This window comes from Ursus arctos, unplaced genomic scaffold (genome assembly GCF_023065955.2).
Source record: "Ursus arctos isolate Adak ecotype North America unplaced genomic scaffold, UrsArc2.0 scaffold_2, whole genome shotgun sequence".
In the NCBI taxonomy this organism is placed as follows: domain Eukaryota; kingdom Metazoa; phylum Chordata; class Mammalia; order Carnivora; family Ursidae; genus Ursus; species Ursus arctos.
The window spans coordinates 26,841,924-26,861,438 of NW_026622874.1; the positions used below are offsets into that span (position 1 = coordinate 26,841,924).

Sequence of the window (19,515 nt, forward strand, 5' to 3'; positions counted from 1 at the left end):
TATGAGTAGACAAAGTAAAACAAAAACAAAGCACCTGTCTTCAGAGAACTATGATTCAACCAACACCGTAAGAAACATTGTATATGAATTCCCAAGTAGAGAAAAATATGTTCTATGTGAGAGGGTTAGAAGATATTCCTATCTCCCGCCATCACAGGACATATGTCAATAGACCAATATTGTCTCCGGTCTTTTTCCTTTCATCTTTGTATACCTCAGATATAAACATCTTTTATTCCCAGTGATCAATGACTTACAGAAAATCCAATCAATCTTGACTCTGTTCTTTAGACACGGTTTGAGGGGTATGATACGCATACTCTGCCCCTAAGGGCACCCCGGAGCGTACTGATAGGCATGTCTCCTTTCACTTTAGGATGGAGTCACTAACATTTATGCTAATTTTTAGCGTGCCAACTTTTCCATTCAATAGCCTTGGGTCAGCCTCAGGTTTCCCCCTAAGATTTCAGAAAGATTTAAGGAAGCCTTGTACCTCCAGAACTCAGTGAGCAGAGATGACTTGTTCCAGTTGTTTTGATCAAATGAACTGTTAGATTTACCTCTTACTCTTATTTCAACATTTTTTAGAGAGTGTGACCTAAGCCAGACTTTTGTAGTCGCTCTCATGTCGTTTATTAAATATAATGACATAATTGCAGTATGCTGTACAGCTGTAATGAACAGACAGGTATTGAAAGGGGAAAAGAGTTAAAGCACTGAGAAGCTCTGAGGTTTAAATGAGTTCAGCACAAGGACAAAAATCGATATAATTTTAAAAGTTTGTTTTAGCTTCTGAATAAGGCCCCTGGCCCTTTCGTTATGACACTGTAGGAGGAAACAAATATTGAAGTCCGGGTTAGCCCAAAGCAAAATCAAAAGGAGACTGATGAACCATTGGCATTTTCCTTCCATGATCAAATTTACCGGTGCCCTGTTGTTTTCCCCCATAAGTTGAAATTCGTGCTGCCCCAGGGTCATCCCCTAGGGTGGTCTCCCACGCTGGGCAGCCCCCATTCTCTGAACCTGAATTACTTTCTAGGCTTTGACAGAATTTCCGCCTGCTCTCCCTTTCCCTTAGGATCTTACTGTGTTCTTTAATGAACTTTTAAAGTGTTAGTAGGTTACTATATATATTTCTTCCTGCTCCACCCAATAATTTTTATTTTCTTATATATTTAAGAAAAATTATATATTATATAAATAAATATTTTTATTTATAAATTATATAAATCATAAATAAATTATATAAATATATATTTATATATTATAAATTATGAATTTGTATAATTTAAATATCTAAATTATATAAATAATTTTATTATATCATAAAATTATATATAAATATATATAATTTATATATTTCATATAAAATCATATATGTTATATATATTTTATATATACATATGTATGTATATATAATATCTATATATTAAAAGTACAACATACAATATATGTTTTCACATGGCATGTTTTTTCATATATGCTTATTGCTATAATCTCTGGGTATATGAAATATTGCTAAATAATGATTTTTATATGTAACACTAGCGTCTATACACCTCTATGCATTTCCCATATATTTGCAATGTTTTAATATTTAACATAATGACATCCTATTGGACTGACGTCTTCTGCTGTAATCTCTGAGAACTCACTGTTTCTAGTTTCTTAATAACCGAAATGTCGTGAAGATTCAACTTTAAGCCTCAGCTGAAATTTAGATAGATCTAGGTAGATAGATCTAGTCCCGCTAACTGATGTTCTGTGCCCAACACAAGCCTGTCTGGATGGGGACCTAGAAGGGAGGTAGGGTCCGATGATTTTAGTCTAGCAAAAAAATGTCAGGACCAGAAAGGAATACTGATACGAGATCGGCATGGTGGCAGCCACTCACAAGCTACACATGGTCCAACCACAGCTACATGTCCATATATAGGGAGCAAAAGGCTGTAAGTAAAAACTAACATAAGTTTTAAAGATTTCAATTTCTCAGTAAGCTATTGAAATCACGAAGCAAAATTGCTTTGGGGTATACTGCTTGTTGTCACCAGTAATGGCATGGCTTAAGCAATGGAGAAGTCACAGATACTGGAGGATTTCCTGAGAGCAGTAGTGGTGATACCTATGGGAGATGGCGGTCTCTGGTGAGAAGCACAAAGCAAGAGTGATGCCCACTGGGAGACTGGTTTGTGGCTACATGGAGACACCTCCGGGACTCCTGGAAGTACCTGGGGAAAGAGCATTTGCCAGAAGGTAAGGAAAAGATGCCCCAAGAATTTCAGGTTCTTAATAATGATGTGACTCCAGTAGTTCCTGTGATCTAATGATGACTGGGGAATTTGGTTACGTAATCAACACTTCTAAAGCATCTTTGTATTTACAGATTTTTTTCCTCCTCTCTAAAATTATTTCCTTGGGACAATATCCCAGAAGTAAGAAGAATTTAAAAGCACTGGGGTAATATTTATGTGTCTTTTGAAAATATCTTTTATTTCTAATGGGGTTTCAAGCACAGTTCCTTTAGGAGAACATTTGGGGGCAAATGAGACTCCTGAAACCACTAATATTTCAGGCTGTCTCAATGTTCATATTCTCCATTCTCAAAGGGCTGGCACTAATTAAAGTCTCCCCTTATTAATTTTAATTGATGAAAGAAAGAAAGAAATATGGCTTCTGAGTAGATGTAATTGGATATGCTGTAGTTATACCAACTTATTTGAGATGATTACATCTAACCTAGTTTCAGAGTTAGACATATATATAGATATGTTTAAAAGGTAAAGAAAGATTTCTTGGTGTATTTCATTTACGGTCAGCATCACCCCCTGGCTATTCCAGAAACTTCCCTGCCTCTGGGTCAGTCCTGTCATGTTCAGTTTTTTTCTTTTCTGATAATCCAGTCTCTTGGGATCTGAATGGTAAACAATTTCTTTTTTTGTAACTGGGCAACAAGATTGAATAGAATGTATTTACCTACAGAAATGATTCTTGGCAGCAGAAGCAAAAGTATAAAGAGTCACACAGATTCTCACTCAGATGCCCTTTAAAAACAATAATGAAAAAATGTATATTTTCTTTTATGCTTGATATTTTTTAAAAATAGGGCATCATTTCTATCCCTGTTTCCACAGTGAGGTGCAGGTATGATTTATTGCCTTTGCCACCATGCTTCTGTTTCACTAAAACTGTGAAAATTCGTCACTTGTGAAGAACCAATGCAACCCATAGTTCTAATAGCCAATTCTCCTTTCATACTTTTAAAGTACATAGAATGGATTATGAATTATCTGAGAAGTAATGATCCATCCCCAAATTATTAGCTCACATAGTCAAAAAGCTTAAACTCCTATCTGAAACCCAAAATGATTTTTTAAAATATGCAGGCAAGTTTGGTTGGTTTAATAGGCCGTATCGGTGTCTAACAGATCTGTTCATCAGTGTACCTTCTACTTCCATCTTGAAAGTTCCTATACTTACAAATTCTCAACAACTGTCCAAGGGAATGCTCCCAGGGGCCATAATCATCACTTTATCCTTCCCACAATGGTTATCATTTTATATTGAAGCTAGGGAAATCCTTTTGTCTGAATAAAAGTGTCTCCAACCATAACAGACTATCCACAGAATGAGCATTGTAAATGTTATGCAACGAGTAGCATTTTTTAAAGCATTTGTATAACTTTTTTCAGGACTGTTAGTTAACTAACTTCTCTCTAAAAATGTCCAAGATATATTTGCCAGCTTAGAAAAGAAGAAAGCAAAGATGATACTTTGTTGACTTACCAATTTATATACGTAACCTATGTATGTTTTCATTGTCTATATTTCCTTGAGTGAAAATCAAGAGCATACCCCAGCATTTCCCCAATTATCTTCCATTCCATAAGATTATTAGCCATAGCAATAAGTAAGAGAAACTTCTGCAGTGAAAATAGAGAACATGATGGGTTAAACCATACGTGGTGATTCAAAGATGTCCACACGTTGTTTGATGCTCCCTTCAAAGTGCAGAGCCTAGTTGCCCTCCCTTTGTTAGCCTGACTTAGTGATTTACTTCTAGCAAATAGAATAAAAGTGGAAGTGACTGTGTGTGACTTCACAAGCTAGATTATAAGAAGCACTGTGGCTTCCTGCTTGCTTTCTCTTTCTCAGATCACTCAGTCTGCGGGAAGCCAGCTGCCATGTCATGAAGACACTTGGAAGTGCTGTGAAGCAGTGTCTGTGGTAAGGAACTGAGGCCTCCCGCCAACAAGCGTTTGAGTGAGCCATCTTTGACATAGATCTCCCTGCCCCAGTCAAGCCTTCATATGATTGCAGCTCTGGCCAATGGCTTGACTGTAAACCCATGAAAGACCCTGGGCCAGACCACCCAGCGAATCATTCCCAGATTCCCAATCTTTCGAAACTCTGTGAGAAAACAAATGTCTGTTTCAAGTTGCTAAATTTGGAGGTAATTAACTAATACAGATTCTTTACTGTAAGACTTCTCAAAGCCATTAGCTTGCTGGTGCTTGCTGTGGGTCTGCAAACTTTTTGACCACAAAACATTCTTTTGTTTCCCAAAGAATACCAAAGGGTAGCGCTTAACTAAGTTTTTTTTTTTTTTTTTAAGATTTTATTTATTTGACACAGAGAGAGAGATAGCCAGCGAGAGAAGGAACATAAGCAGGGGGAGTGGGAGAGGAAGAAGCAGGCTCCCAGTGAAGGAGCCTGATATGGGGCTCGATCCCGGAACCCTGGAATCACGCCCTGAGCCAAAGGCAGACGCTTATGGACTGAGCCACCATTAACTAAGTATTTTTGAGAAAGGCTGACCTAGAGCTTTGATTCCTCGCAGTCACATTAACAAGAGATCAGATCCATCTAGTTAAGTAACAATGTCAGAGCAGTCAACTTAAAGAAATTTTGAAAAAGCCCTGAGACACGCGGTTAAGTTGGGTGCAGAAGTCAAAAGCATTCCAAGTCTTTGATCTTCGGTGCATTTCCTGCAGTGTGCAGAGGGCACCGCTATGATTACATGGCAGAAAATGATCAAGTTCTGATGAAATATTTTTCTGCGAAGAGCCATTGCCAAAATAATTCATGAAAATTGGAATACCTCATTGTAATGTTGGTCATGTTCCATAGCTGATTGTAAGAAATTATCAAACTGCAAATGTTAAGCAGCCTTTAAAATTCAGCCATGTCATGGGAACAGCATTCACAAATTAATAGGAAATGTATTTTTTAATTCCTACATTGAAACGCCAAGAGCCTTATTTTGCTGAAGGAAATTGCTACTTGGATTCAGATGAGATAAGACCTTTTCAAGGGAGACTATATACCATTGCAGCAGGCTTCCTCAGAGAACACACTCGGAAAAGCTCAAGGAGGATTTACAGGACTCTCAGGGTAAAGGGGTTTTGAGAAAGTCTTATTCCCTAGGCCACTAGCCTCCCAAATGCAGACCTAATTAATGCAGGCTTGCAGCAGGCATAGCATGGAAGGACTTAGTATCTGACCACTTACCTTGGTTACAGTGGCTGCCCACAGACGGGCAATGTAAGAATTGTAGACCACAATGTCAAAAATGGCTTTAATTCTCCTTAATCTACACCTGATCATGGAAGGTCTCTGTTCAGCACTGAATCAGGTCAAGTTAACTCAGGAGAAATTTCAGGCAACTTAGCTCTTCTCATTCACTGGTTTCATTCCTTTGGTTTGAACAAATGCTCCATCTGTACCAATTCTTTTACAGCATTCCCCAGTGTTTGAGAATTTCTCAACTGCTTACATTTAATGAAGTGTCCACCTGTTTCTTTTCTTGGAGTATGTGATTTCCTTTTGGTTGCCATTACTGAACTCTTTACTACAATATATACAATGTGGGTAGAGGTCACTAATGCTTCCAAACATCCCACAGTGTGTAGAACAGCCCCACAACAAAGAATTATCCAGTCTAAAATATCAGTAGCACAGAGGCTGAGAGACCGATCTAGTTGGAAGTCATACTGTTATGTTTTCCCTAGGGGTGAGTTGTATTTAGCTGTTAATCACTCTCCCTGAATCACAGTTAGTATGTGTTCGAACTTCCCTAATTCAGCTCTTTTATGACTGGTTTACCCAGCTCGCTTCACCTTGCAACCTCTGTACCTATTTCAGGAGCTTCTCGAGTGATGGGACTCAGAAATTTGCCTTTTAAAATCCAATTTTTCTGGTTATTCTTAGAGATAACTGAAGTTTGTAAAAACATTTCTGCTATGGAAATTTAACATATTACCAAGGCAGATACCCGAAAGATGTGCACGAGTCATATTATTTTGACCTATGCCGAAGAGGGACCTTCACTAAACTAACATCAGTGCTCTCCCATTATCTTATATCTAGAACTAATATGAAGAACAGTCATGGAATCCACTGCAACATTTTTGTAGGGATATTGTGTTCCGTTTCTCCTGCATCTCTCCCTCTTACCTTATGCAGCCCCAAATAAAACTTTCACTTTTAGAACTCAGCCCTAGAAAGGCTTTGTTTTCATGAGACATGGATATACTTTCTCATCGTGGACAGTGAGAACCAAGTCATTAATAAGGGTTTCCTTTTCACTTGGGCTGCCTAGAAACTGGGAGCCACTAAGTGGCTCCGAGTCCTCACCTCTGTATTAAAATTCTTGCGTTTAATTTCTCCTTACCCTGGATCTGACCTTCTATGCCAATAGAGAACTTCGAAAGTTGTCATGAAAACCGAGTCTGAGACAGGGATTCAGGCGCATGTGCTATTTAGGAGTGTGCCCTCTAGAGAAAGGGAGAGAGGGAAGCAGGAGAGGGCAGGGGAAGGTGCTAAGCAAGAATGTGGTCTCAGCTGGAGACTAGCCTCAACGTGGCCCCACAGAGAGCTCTGGAGTATAAGCTGCAGCACGGACTTAGTCCCACCTTTTGCGATCCACCTGTCCGTTCTTAGCTGGGTGTTGCCCACATTGTGGTGGGGTTGGTGCTGGGTAACCTCCCAGTGGTGCCTTCTGATCTGCAGAAGGTTACTCTCTAGAAAAGGAGGCAGTGGTGAGCTGTTAGCATCTAACACTCAGAGCATCGGGACATGGGGCCACCAGCCTGGTAAATGGGAATCTGGCTCAGGCACCAACAGTTGTCATGTCTGTTTTCGTTTGTATTTTTGTATTTTAATCCATGTATTCATTTTATTTCTCCTTTTCAAGATAAGAGGATATCCTGGCAACACATGTTAAAATTAGCAGAACCAAACGAAGTAGTGTAGGCATGGCTAAAATAAAGTACAAACATATATGCTTTGCTGATGAACACCATTTACCATAAGGAAAAGGATTAATGTAGTACTAAGCCGAAAATAATGCTTGATTAACGTTTAGATTGGAAAGGTTCTAAGACCTTCTTACATAATTCATATGAGAGGGTTTTCTGACCTGCGATGAACTACCCCTAATATGTCATTCCAAACCGGGTTAGCATTTGGAAGGCCTTTTACTTAACGCCATTAACTATGGGGAGTAACTTCAGCTTCTCACTATTAATATGCAGCACGTCTCACGTTACTGATTCCCACATTCATTTCTCTACCTGGGATGCCTGACCCGAGAGCACTGGAATATTCTAATTGCCCGCTGGGGGTTTTCACTTTGGTGACCCCACAGATACAAACATCAGTCTCCCCGTTGAAACTTCTCCCTCTTTCTCCTAGCCCCGTATTCCTCATCCTGGGCAAAGCTGGTGGGTGCAGCTGCATCTCCCAGTGCCCCTCACATGGTTTAGACCAGAATCCCTTCCTCAGGGGCCACTGCAGATTCCTCCAACTTCCTGCCCTGCATCCCAGCTCTACCCCACACCATTGCCAGAGCGAGCATCCTAAAAGTACAGATCGAGCCACATCACTCCCTATTTTAAAGCTTGAAATGTCTTTCCAGCGCCAGATCCAAAATTCTCAACTAGGCATTGCCGTGCCTTCTGAGGAGTCTGGCTCCAGGCTAAATCCTGTGTGTCGTCCTTTGGGCCCAACCACGGGCAGATTCAAACTGCTGCCTGGCGGCCAGTGTTGGGGAAGCTGCCCTTCCCACAACCAGCCCACTGTGATTCTCCCAAGGGAGTAGCAGGCAAGGACTCAGAAGCAGGCACCTCCGTCTGGAGGCCTCCTGACTGGGGCCTCAGTTGAGCCCTTTCTCCACCCTGACTCAGTAGCTTCCCACTGTAGCCCTTCCCTCTTCCTTAGGCGGCCTCCCAAGTCCATGAAAAGGCAAGAGCCTTATGGTTAGGGTCTCCAGCATGGAGAAGCTTCCCTCTCTCTATGCTCTGTGCCCTCTCTGACCCATGGACTGCTATCTCCCAGACAGGAGACATTTCTTTGGCTTAGTATTTCCAGTAATTGGCCCAACAAAGGCTCTTGAAGAATGTTAACTCGGTAAACCATGAGCAGGGTAATATTTTGTTTGTACATACAACATAATCATTGAAGAGATTCATACACTTGGCTAATCTACTGGTATATATTTGGACTTTGGCAATATTAAACTTTCTCAATGCATGTGTAAACTCTGAATTTCTGCACCTGACTGACCGAGAAACAGGATGGGTTAATTAAATGTATTGACAGTATCTTGATGCTTTATCTTTCCAACTCTGACATACTTGGGCGATGATAAAATTTGAATCTGGACCAGACATTGCCACTGATGCTCATTTAAAAATTTGTTTTATAAAAATCATGAATAGAGGCTGGTGTCAATAATACTAAAATGGATAAAATATTTTTTAAAAAGTAGAAAGTAGGATAAAAATCAACTATATGCTACTCCCTATGAATTGTACAGTGTAAGAAGAAATACCATCTGCAAAAGTCAAGCATCAACTACATGAAAACCAATGTTTATTCTGTGAGTTAATTTCAAAATTATACCATGTAAGTGACTAATATTCTCTATTGGATATAGTTCAAAATGTGCCCAATAATGGATTTCTTCCCAGACTGCTTATAAATTTAAGCATGAGAAAGCTGAATTTCATTTGGCAAAGAGAAAAAAATGTGTATTTGGCTTTCTACTAATAAGAGGCATCCATTTACTAGTATTGGCAAACATGTTTTACAATTAATTTCTAAACAAATTTTCAAGATTAAATTATAACTGAGTTTTGATGGTATCTATTGTGAGCCAAAATTTGGAAATGAAAATAATGAAACCCTTGCTTATAAAGAGTAAGTGTATGGCAAACTGAAAGTCTCTCTGGTTGAAGAATTGGCTTTGATTTTTCTTCTATACAATGAGTAACTAGTACCAGCTTGTAAGTAAATAGGAGAAATCGCCGCAACCTGTGCCCCATTTACTACTAACCCAGTGGAAGAGGAGAGATGTTGGTGGAGCTAGGAAAACTTGGGATACTTAGACACAAGTATACATCAGAATGTTACCATTAAACCCCTGTTTTTATGTTATTTGTTCACCATGAATTTTTGGAGCGCCGATTACGTGTACTTGGCTAGGATCTGGAAATAAAATAGCGGGTAGCACAAATGAATTCTAGTTGGGAAGACAGATAAGTAAGAATAATGATGAATATCTAATCGTAAAACGAAGGAAAAGAATAGGATTTTATACGGTATATTATACTGTATAAATTGGTGTCAGGGAAGGCTTATCAGAGGAGGTAATACTTGAGCTGGGTTCTGAAGGATGAGTAAAAGCTTGGTAGGTGAAAAAGACTGAGATGTAAAAGGAGAGCAAGCATTCTAGGCAAAGGGAACAACAGCAGTGTAATGTGGTCAAAGAAATCCAGTGGGGCTGGGATACAGAGAAGTAGGGAGTGGTACAAGATGACTTTGAAGATGATGGCTTACAATAGACCGTAAGAAAGCCTTATAGGCCAGGTGAGGGATTCTGGTCTTCTATAAAATTGAAAGACAATTAGTGGATTTAAACTGGAGAGTAACATAATCAGATTTGCATATTAAAAAGACCACTCTACCATCAATGACAGGAGCAGAGAATGATGCAAAAGCTGTCGTACAAGGGGACTTATATGGCGATCCCTTGGATAAAGGTAGTGGCTGTGTACAAATTCAAGACATTCAGGATGCAAGTCTGTAGGGCTTTGGTGAAAGGTGGGTGTGGAGTTGAAGGGAAGAGGACATCAAGGATGATGCCCAACCAGATGGATGGTGGTGCCAATTGTTGAAATAGGTGACACCAGGGGGGCCAGGTCTGGGGAAAGATCAGGAGAGTCTTGGATATGTTGAAATGCCTTTGAGAAGTGGAGATATCCAAAGGGAACTGGCTAGATGCTTATGTGGCTTGGAAAGAAACCCGAGCCTAAGAGTGCAAAAGAGAAAGAATAAAGACGAGGCAGTAGGAAATACTTTGGAAAGGAATGACAGACAAGAAAAAAACATTGTAAATTGAGATAAGCATGACATAGTGAAAATATTTTCTAGTACTAATACTAGGGAAAAAATCAATGGTTTTATGAATATTAGAGTAAAAACTGAAGTTTAGTGAACAAATGGTGTTGAGTCAAACAAAAGAGCAGAGTCAAAACTCCTGGTGCTTGGAACTAATCCCTGTCTTTTGGGAAGGCATAGTTGAGATCTGGGTGGGGAAGTGTCATGTGTGAAACGAAAGCTGGATAGACCTTTGTGGTAAGGCGGGATGAAGGAAGCACATGGAGGTTATGAAGATTTCCCCTTAAGAAAACCGTAAAATTGAGTTACCCTCAGAAGTCCCCATTAAAAGTAACCAGGTTCCATCCTGGAACTAATACCTGAGCATGGGCAAGACCAGTAAGTTTCCCTATAAAAGGATGTTTACGTCAACTCATGCTGGAGCAAAATCATATATTAATTTTAATGGAATTATGAGTATTCAAATAGAGACATCTTTTACTTTATACAAAAGCAAATTTATACTCGTACTTTAATAAGGAATGCAAACCACAAATAAGTCATGATTTTACTAGAACAGCAAATATTTTTTTAAAAAAGAAAAACCATATAAGTTGATCTAGGTCTGTAGTTCTTAGGCATAAATAGCTATCTCCAGTCTTCAGAATGGCTGAATTTGTTTTTTGTTTTTGTTTTTTTTGTTTGTTTGTGTTTTTTGGTTGTTTTTCTTTTTATTTTTTCTTTTCTTTTTTTTTTTTTTTTTTTGGTATTCCATCTAAAATTTCCCTTAGTCTGCTTGAAACTCTAGCCTTAAGAATAAAAAAATTCTACAGATTTTTTTACACAAAGTGAGGTGGGATTTAGTCTTTCTTGTATGTCACATGTTCCTTAGAATTTGAGGAAGAAACAAAGCCCTACATACACACTGCTTCTGATTTATTGACGGTTAAGAAACAAATTATTCAGTTCTCTCTTGGCTTTAGAAGTTTCATGTCCTCCTGTATTACAAAAGTGGAATACTATTGAAAAAAGGGTGGGTGACATTAACCAGGTAGCAAAATATATAGATTTGAATAAGAAACTGAAAGAACTCCAAAATAATCACTTTTACATTTAATAGCTATAATGTAGAGGATTCTTGTCTAGAATCCATGTCTAAGATTTCATATCAGAGGGTTCCTGAGCCTTGCTTGTTCTAGTACTTAATTTTTTTTTCAGATATTCTTCAGGGCAAAACTGCTCGTTCTTAAAACTGGCCCTGTGAAAAAATAAATTCACTAGAAAATTCTAGACTATGTCAAAATCCGTATCAAGGTTCTCTCCAGTCAGTAAACACATCAAAGCTTGAGGAAATAAAATTGATATAATACACAGTTTTTCTTAGATTTTCCCCAATTTTGAGGATAATGTTGGGAACCAGGTTTAGGATATTTACTGAGCATCAAGGTGCTTGGGGATGAATCAATACATTATGCAAGATATTGATAATGTATGTTGTTCAAATATTTGGGGCATGAGGTCTAGGAGATGAGTTGGCAACTGACTTCTTTGGGCTTCGACACTGCCAAGATGTTTGATTATTTTTTTGTAAGGGAAAAAATATTTAGGTGCCTGTGTTTGGCGTTCAGATTATTTCAGTGTCAAGAGAAGGTCTAACAATGATAAAATAAGACATTACTATGTCATAATGTAATAGAAACAATCTTGAATTTACATGCTGTTTAAAATATCGTATTTCCAAAGGGAAATGTCAGGATATTTACTTTTGATTAACAGTCACCAAGAAGAACATTCTGCACATATTTAACAAGGGTAGTAATACTGCATCAAAAATATTTCTTGAATATTGTGAACGAAGGAGCCACGGGAAACTCAGCATGAAAAGTGACATACTAGAGTTCTCGGCTAGAATCCCATCTCCATTCTCAGCAGCAAGCAGGAGACTCAGAAAATGCTGACTTTAATTACAAACTTTATTTGTCAATACAATTCACAGTTTATACATGGTGCATTCCACCATATGAACTTTCAGAACAGTTACTGAGGAAATGGGTGTAGCTTTCTTTCTAAAAGAGCCTGACTTGCTAAAATTTTGGTTAGAATTTTTTCAGTTTATAAAAGTACCTTCAACAAGTTAACTGAATATTTACATTTCTAGCTTAAATTTTAATTTTGGAAAATAAGCATTTATTTAGATATGGTTTTTTTAAGATCCTCGGTTTATTTTCTAAGACCCTAATCTGAATGCCACTTATTCAGATATTTCCACCACCCTTGCCCCCCAAAGAAAAGAAATGTTTTGCAATTGTATTTGGGGCAGTCATCTTCATTCTGCATTTGAAAAATTACATATACAACGTACAGCAGATCTAAGTATGAAAATAAAGGAGAGTAGCAATCTACTAGGTGCCATTAATGAATTTCTTCTGAATCTTGGAAACATCCAAAGAGTTACAGGATATAAAATTCAACTAAAAAGGGTTATCAGCCTTTTCTATCTTAAAAAAAAAACTCTCAAGATTTAAATTGTGCTAGAAGAGCTTTTTCTCTAATGTCAAAGATGAATTATGCCTGCAATCTGCATTTTTTTTTCCATGTGCAATATCACAGTGATCCCAGTTTCAGCTTCTCTCATGCTCTGTCACAGCTCCAGAGGGACACCACACAAGGTGAGGCGGTGCCCAACTCCGACTACAGCATCACCTCCCCTGTCTGGCAAAAGTCACCCGGGGAAAGGAAATCGGATAAGCCTTCTACACCAAAAAGCAAATAGGTGCTGGCAGTATGATGTTTATTAGCAAATGGTCAAACACATTATTGTGCTATCTTCTTTTCCTCAGAACAGTAAGTCACACCAATTGTCTCAAATCACCTCCAATAATATCCGTGTTTAACAGCTTCCTTCTGTCAGATCATATATATATATTTTTTTCTTCTGCTTCCACCTTTCAAAATGTGTAGTTATGAATAAATGATAACTTCCAAATACTGCCAGGAAAAAAAGGGACTCTTTGGAGCAGCCAACGTTACCGGGCTGGAAATAATTACACTGTGGATGTGTACCATTGGTACCTGAGTCAAATAAATACTCAGAGGGGCCATCTGTGCCCTCATTTCTTTGCAGTGCCTTTAACGCTAGAATTTCTGAGTGTTGCTTCAATGTCCATCTAATTTGGCATCTATTCCTTCTTCGGGCATCATCACTTCAGTTTACACACTGTTCCCAGCAAGGTATGGTATTCAAACGGGAGTTGTGGGATAAAGGGCTGCAGAGGTGAGCCTAGGGGTGGGGCGGGGAAGGAGAAAGCACACATTAGCTAGAGAGGGTCTGTTTCTTCGGAAGATAAGGCACGGACAGAAAATTTCTTAGGTAAAAGGCTGCGTAAGAATCTCTTGCCATTTACAAAACGAAACGTTGTCATCCATGAATGGTCCATATCTAGGCTCAGATAGGTAGACCCTGAAAAGTTAAGGACTGATCCCTCGAAGCTACATCATTACCAGAAACAATTATAATTCATTCTGAGGCCTTATGGCACATTACGAAAAGAGGGAGGAAAACAGTCTGGGCACAAAAAGGCATCAGACATTGCTTGTTTTTCCACTTGTCAAAGAAAGTGGACCGCCCAACAAGCATCATCAAAAAGATAGAGTGCTGGCTCAGAATTCCAAATTCTCTTGATGGTAGATGGCCATGATGGGTGTATCTATTTTTTTTCCCCCTTGGGAGCTCATGCACAATTTAAAAAATGCTACCAGCAACAGTCATAAAGGGCATAGAGAAGTCCTCACCTATGGCTACGCCTAAGGCTCTTCAAAGAGAGGGTTATTTCATGTTCTCGATAACAGCAATTTCCTCGCCTGCACAGTGTGGCGTCAATCCATTCAAATAGATACTCTCAGTTTTCAGTAAGGGAGGCAAGACGTCCCTCTCGCTGGCTAGGTGATTCACGGACAGGGTCCTCCTGCACGGAGTCAGCTCTTGGTTGTGGTTCCCGGCGAGCTCCGCGGACAGCTTCCGTTTAATGGAGGTGGCGCGTTGGAACTTGTCGTAGATCTCCACGCTCAGGCGCCTCCTGGTCTCCTTGAACTCGGCCGTCACGTTGGCCGTCCACTCAGCGGCATGGGCTCTGAACTCTCCCACCTGGAGCGTCACGCGGACAAAACACAAAAGAGACACCCACATGACAGTCAGCATTTTGTGTGCTTTATCTTCGGATCGTTTTATGGTCGTGCTGTAAACAAGAAGATGGTAGCCCTTTGTGATACGGGAGGTCTGAGAATTGGTGGAACTCGGCCCGTTGTGCAGGGTGACACTCCGCTTTCTATGGACAGGGCTCTAAAAACTGATCTGTGAACTCGCAGCTCTCTGACCCGGACTGTATTAGCGGCACGAGATGTGCTTATTTTGCACACGGATCCTGCCATCGAAACTTCTGCAGCTGTAAAATGGCAATCTCTAACCTTTTTCAACGTTCTGTTTTTTGTTTTTTGTTTTTATCCGTAATTTCAAGAAAAGGCAGGGAGACACAGTAGGAGCAGCAAGCCTGAGTCAAAGCCTGGAATGTGAACCCAGGTGACCCAGTTGGTTCTGGAAGCCATGCTGTGTGCTCGGGAGGCAAACACAGGTTTGAGAGAGCGGAAGCGGTGTGTGCAAGAGCTCTGTATCCGACCCCACAATGGTCAGCGGGGAATTCTCTGTTTACTAAATAAGCAGTAAAATATTTTGTTTCTGCTTTCAGGGAAAGCAAAGGAATGAGAACTGGCAAGCCCACTTGGAGGCCCGTTTGGAGAGTAAGTCCAAGGAATAGTTTCTCAATGAATGTTTGTGGAATCAGTGAAGTTACTCAACCTGTCGAGGCCGCCACTTCCTCGGGTGTAGAACAGGCGTCTTAGGGCACACACGTCTTCTCCGTATACTAACTGTACTTTCTGCCTCCTCCATTTTGATTATCATTAATATCCTTACAAAAATGGTCTTACGTTAAACACTGTTTTGCAAATGGCTCTCCCCCACCCGGCTTAGCCAATTTGAGTCATTTTTCCCTATTACCATCCATTATTCTACCTCATAGTCTCTACTAGCAGCTGATAAAACAGAGGGGATGTAGGACAGCCTCCAGTTCCAACTCTATCACTCACAGCCTGTGAGCCCACTGGTGAGCAGGTTTACCTTTTCTGAGCTTCAGATCGCTTATCTATAAAATAAGGATAATAATAATCTATTTCACAAGAGAAACAAGTGATATGTGTGTGTGTGTGTGTGTATCGTTAAAATATAAAGGACTACCCAATGACTAATTATGACAATGAGGCTTGTGATGCTATAGCTTGCCAAGGGTACTTTGAGAGCTTAAAGGAGAATACCAGATATAGACTAAGTGACACAGAACTGAAAACATGGGACATTTCCCCCTGCAATATAATTCACAGGTTCTAAGCATCCAGTAGCACCATGGTCTGAGGTCTCTTTGCAGCTCTCCCCAGAAATGCAATGGATTACTTAATCCCTGAATTATATGGATCTTTAAGTCATGAGGTGCTTGGGACATGTTGAGGGCATACATAAAAGATGCAGCTGAACAGGGGCGCCTGGGTGGCTCAGGTCATGATCTCAGGGTCCTGGGATCAAGCCCTGTGTCAGGCTCCCTGCTCAGTGAGGAGCCTTCTTCTCCCTTCACCCCTCCCCCACACTCATTCTCTCTCTCTCTCTCTCAAATAAATAAAATCTTAAAAAAAAAAAAAAAAAAGATGCAGCTGAACATTCCTGGCCAGATACACTGGGTGATGGAGTTCATCAGTCAGAGGAAGGCCAAGGCAAGAGTATTTATGTTTACCTTCTACTCATCATTATAACTGGAATAATATTTTAAAATATAATGATGCATTCAGTGTGGAACTCAATAAGCATTACTCATAATAAAAAGGAGTCTCATTATTAACACAGGTCTAGGTCATGGGATTGTGTAAAATTCTCTATGTATGTATATATGCCTACTATGCTAGGTGTCGCTCTTTTTAAAAATGTTAACTCGATGAGGATGATTCTGTTATTTCCCCCATTTCACTGAGGCTAGGAAGTTAAAAAAACTTAAGATCCAGTAAATATGTAGCGAAGCCAGATTCAAACTTGGATGTCTAGCTCCACCCTATTATTCTGCCTGGCCAGTACAATCTTATTAATTCTAAGGACTAAACATCTTTTGGAAGAGCACAGGGCAAATTCACATTGTATGGAAATCCACTCTGTAGCAGGTTATACTGCGGTGAGGACAGACTGCCATAATTTCCTAAAGATACTGGGACAACAAAAGTTTTTCCAGTATCTGCGAAAGAGCTACTTATCTAAACCAACAGTGGTATCCATTCCCTCTCTATTGTGCCCTGATCTTTCTACTATTCCTCATGATACTAGATTTAGGGAACAAAGCCATTCAAACTCAAAGCTTAAAAACGAGGGGGGAAACCAAGAGAAAAATAAAAGAGAGTCCCTCAAAAACCAACCTAAGGCTGTCAAAACAAAGAATTCCTTATTCTTGTTCCTTAAAAAAAAAAAAAAATCCTGACCTTATAGAATTGTCCACAGCAATGTATTCGTTATTGATGAAAGAACAGTGTCCTAAAGTACAGACCCATTTCTGTTAAAGAGGATAAAATTGCATATTCAAACTCTGAAGGTGCTTTTTTGTTTTCAACGAAATTAGAACATCACATTTATGTAAGTCCAGCTTTCCTTGATTGAAATGTTAATGCTTGTGGCGCTCTGGATAATTACAGTTACCCCTTATGCACTAGAACATTTTTGTTTCACTGGATTTTTATTAAAAAAAATCTTTCAATAACTTAAATAGTATCTCATCTCCCTAAAACTAAGCAATCTATACCACTTAGTAACAAAGCGGAGGACCAAAAATGAGCAAAAATAGCACCTGAAGGATCACGGCTAATATTCCTGAAGCTCATACACTTGACTCAGGGAACAGGTCTACCACCCCCGCCCCCAGTTCCATGAATTCTTAACTTTTGCACAGTGCGCACAGGTCTCGTGAGCTGATTTACAAGAAAAAGAAGACAGTGAGGGGCGCCTGGGTGGCCCAGCGGTTAAGCGTCTGCCTTCGGCTCAGGGCGTGATCCCGGCGTTCTGGGATCGAGCCCCACATCAGGCTCCTCCGCTATGAGCCTGCTTCTTCCTCTCCCACTCCCTCTGCTTGTGTTCCCTCTCTCGCTGGCTGTCTCTATCCTGTCGAATAAATAAATAAAATCTTTAAAAAAAAAATAGACAATGAAGAGACAATGGAAGTCACTTGCCCTCTAACCTCGAAAGGAGCTGTTCTCATCCTTGTGACTAAATCCAGCCATGGTTCTCTGTCCCTATTCTGCCTGATCGTCACAGCTGCTAATGGTTTTGCTGACTCTCCTCCCTCCCTCCCTCCCTCCCTCCCTCCCTCCCTCCCTCCCTCCCTCCCAAGCTTTGGTCCTAGTTACCAAGTCAGAGCCCTCTCAAGGTGTTGCTTTACCATTCAGGCTAATTCTTCTCAGTCAGCTTGGAGGCTCCCTTTCTCTTAGCCTCTTCTTGACTAGCTTTGTTCCGCAAGGTTCTATGCTTCTAATATCCTTCCAATGGATGACTCCCAAATCCATATTTCTAGGTCTAATCTCCCTACTGAATTCTGTATCTGTATAACTGACTTGGTGAACACCTTCACTTTAGATGACTTCCAAGCATCTCGAACTCAGCCCGTCTCCAAATGAAATCCTCTAACTCCTCAAACCTGTTCTTACCTAACTTCTTATCACAGTGAACAGCACCATTAACCACTACGTTTCCCAAGCTGAACTTCAATATAATCTGTTCTTCCTCTTCCTCAATCAGATCAGGCTCGAGTCTTGCTGACTTACACCTCCTTTTCTCTCAATTCCTTTCACTTCTCTCCATTCCCGTTGTCAAAACTGTGGTCCTGTCCTCCTAACCAGTCTTGCTGACTTAGCCCAGCTCCCTCCACAGGCGTTATCCACACAGCAGCCAGAATGTGCTTTAATAAACACATTATCGACCAGGCACTTTCCCTTGAATAAAATCATTCAATTGATTCCCGTTTCACTTAAGATGAAGTCCAAACTCTTTAAAGTGGCTCATATGGTCTAGGGTTTACCTGTTTCAGCCTCAATCCTAAGCACAATCGTTCTCAAAGGCTACTCTTGGGGGCCATTCTGAACATTGATTTCCTTGAACATGCCACTCATTCTTTAGCCTTTATTCGTTCACTGCTCATTATTTTCTCTGTTCAGAATACTGTTCCCCAGTCCTTCTTAGTGCCTCCTGCATTTCCTACCCATCCTAAACTAGACTTCTTCACGGAGCCACTCCCTGCCCCCCCCACCCCCCGACTATGTCAGGGTCATTCCAGCGGTCTGTACATCCCTAGCATTACTGTCAGCACAATGTATTACAACTAATGGTTTAATTGCCCTCCTGGCTTCATGGCAATAGAGAGGATAAGTCTGCCATGTCTTGTTCAGCTTTCCCAGAGCTTAGAAGAGTGTACATAGTTGGAATTCAGTATTTGTTGGATAAATGAATGAATGGATGGTAGAAAAATCAAACATGTTTGGGAAACATGCTCCAATAAGAAGAGTGTACTGTGCCTCTTGGTTGACTCTGATGGGAGAAGCCTGTTCCTTTCAGGAGAGCGATGCAGCTGGGTCTCTTCATAGTTAAGGTTCAAAGTATGTTTCCTCAAACTTTTTAGTCTTTGTAAAATCGCCTCACCATTCTAAGAAGTCTGTGATGCCACTAATATCTTCAACATGAAGAAAATCATGCCCGTTATAACAATCATTTAAATCAATTTCCTTCCCCCCACTCACCCCCTAACCTTTGTCATTCTCACCACTTTGCATGACAATACTTGACTAGGCCACCCCACAACCTAGGCTTCACCATCCTTGTGGAATGTAACCTTTAAACTTAAAGAATGCTTTTACATTAGAAGAATCACCAACATCTTTGTCAGCAACTATGAACACTTTTGAAGCATCTACAGATTTCTAAGGTAGCAAAGTCTCATGATTACAGAGGTATTTGCCTCCTCGGGAGCAGTTTCAAGTCCTACAGTTCAGGTCCTCTAAAGCATCTCA

General features: G+C 40.1%; 1 protein-coding gene across 2 annotated transcripts in view; it reads right to left on the bottom strand.

Moving 5' to 3' along the window:
• Nucleotides 1–12,275: 12,275 nt before the first annotated feature.
• The window catches only part of KCNK2 (potassium two pore domain channel subfamily K member 2), a 137,364-nt gene continuing 130,124 nt past the window's right edge, over nt 12,276–19,515 (bottom strand). Inside the window, exons 7-8 of one of the 2 annotated variants that reach the window (XM_057315548.1) lie at nt 14,170–14,521; nt 12,276–13,657 (exon numbers count right to left, since the gene is read on the bottom strand). In XM_057315548.1, coding sequence (XP_057171531.1) covers nt 14,204–14,521 — 318 coding nt within the window. In that variant the 3' untranslated portion in view covers nt 12,276–13,657; nt 14,170–14,203. Of the gene's footprint in view, nt 14,522–19,515 lie in introns of both variants that reach the window. The other variant, XM_057315547.1, reaches the window with a different exon arrangement.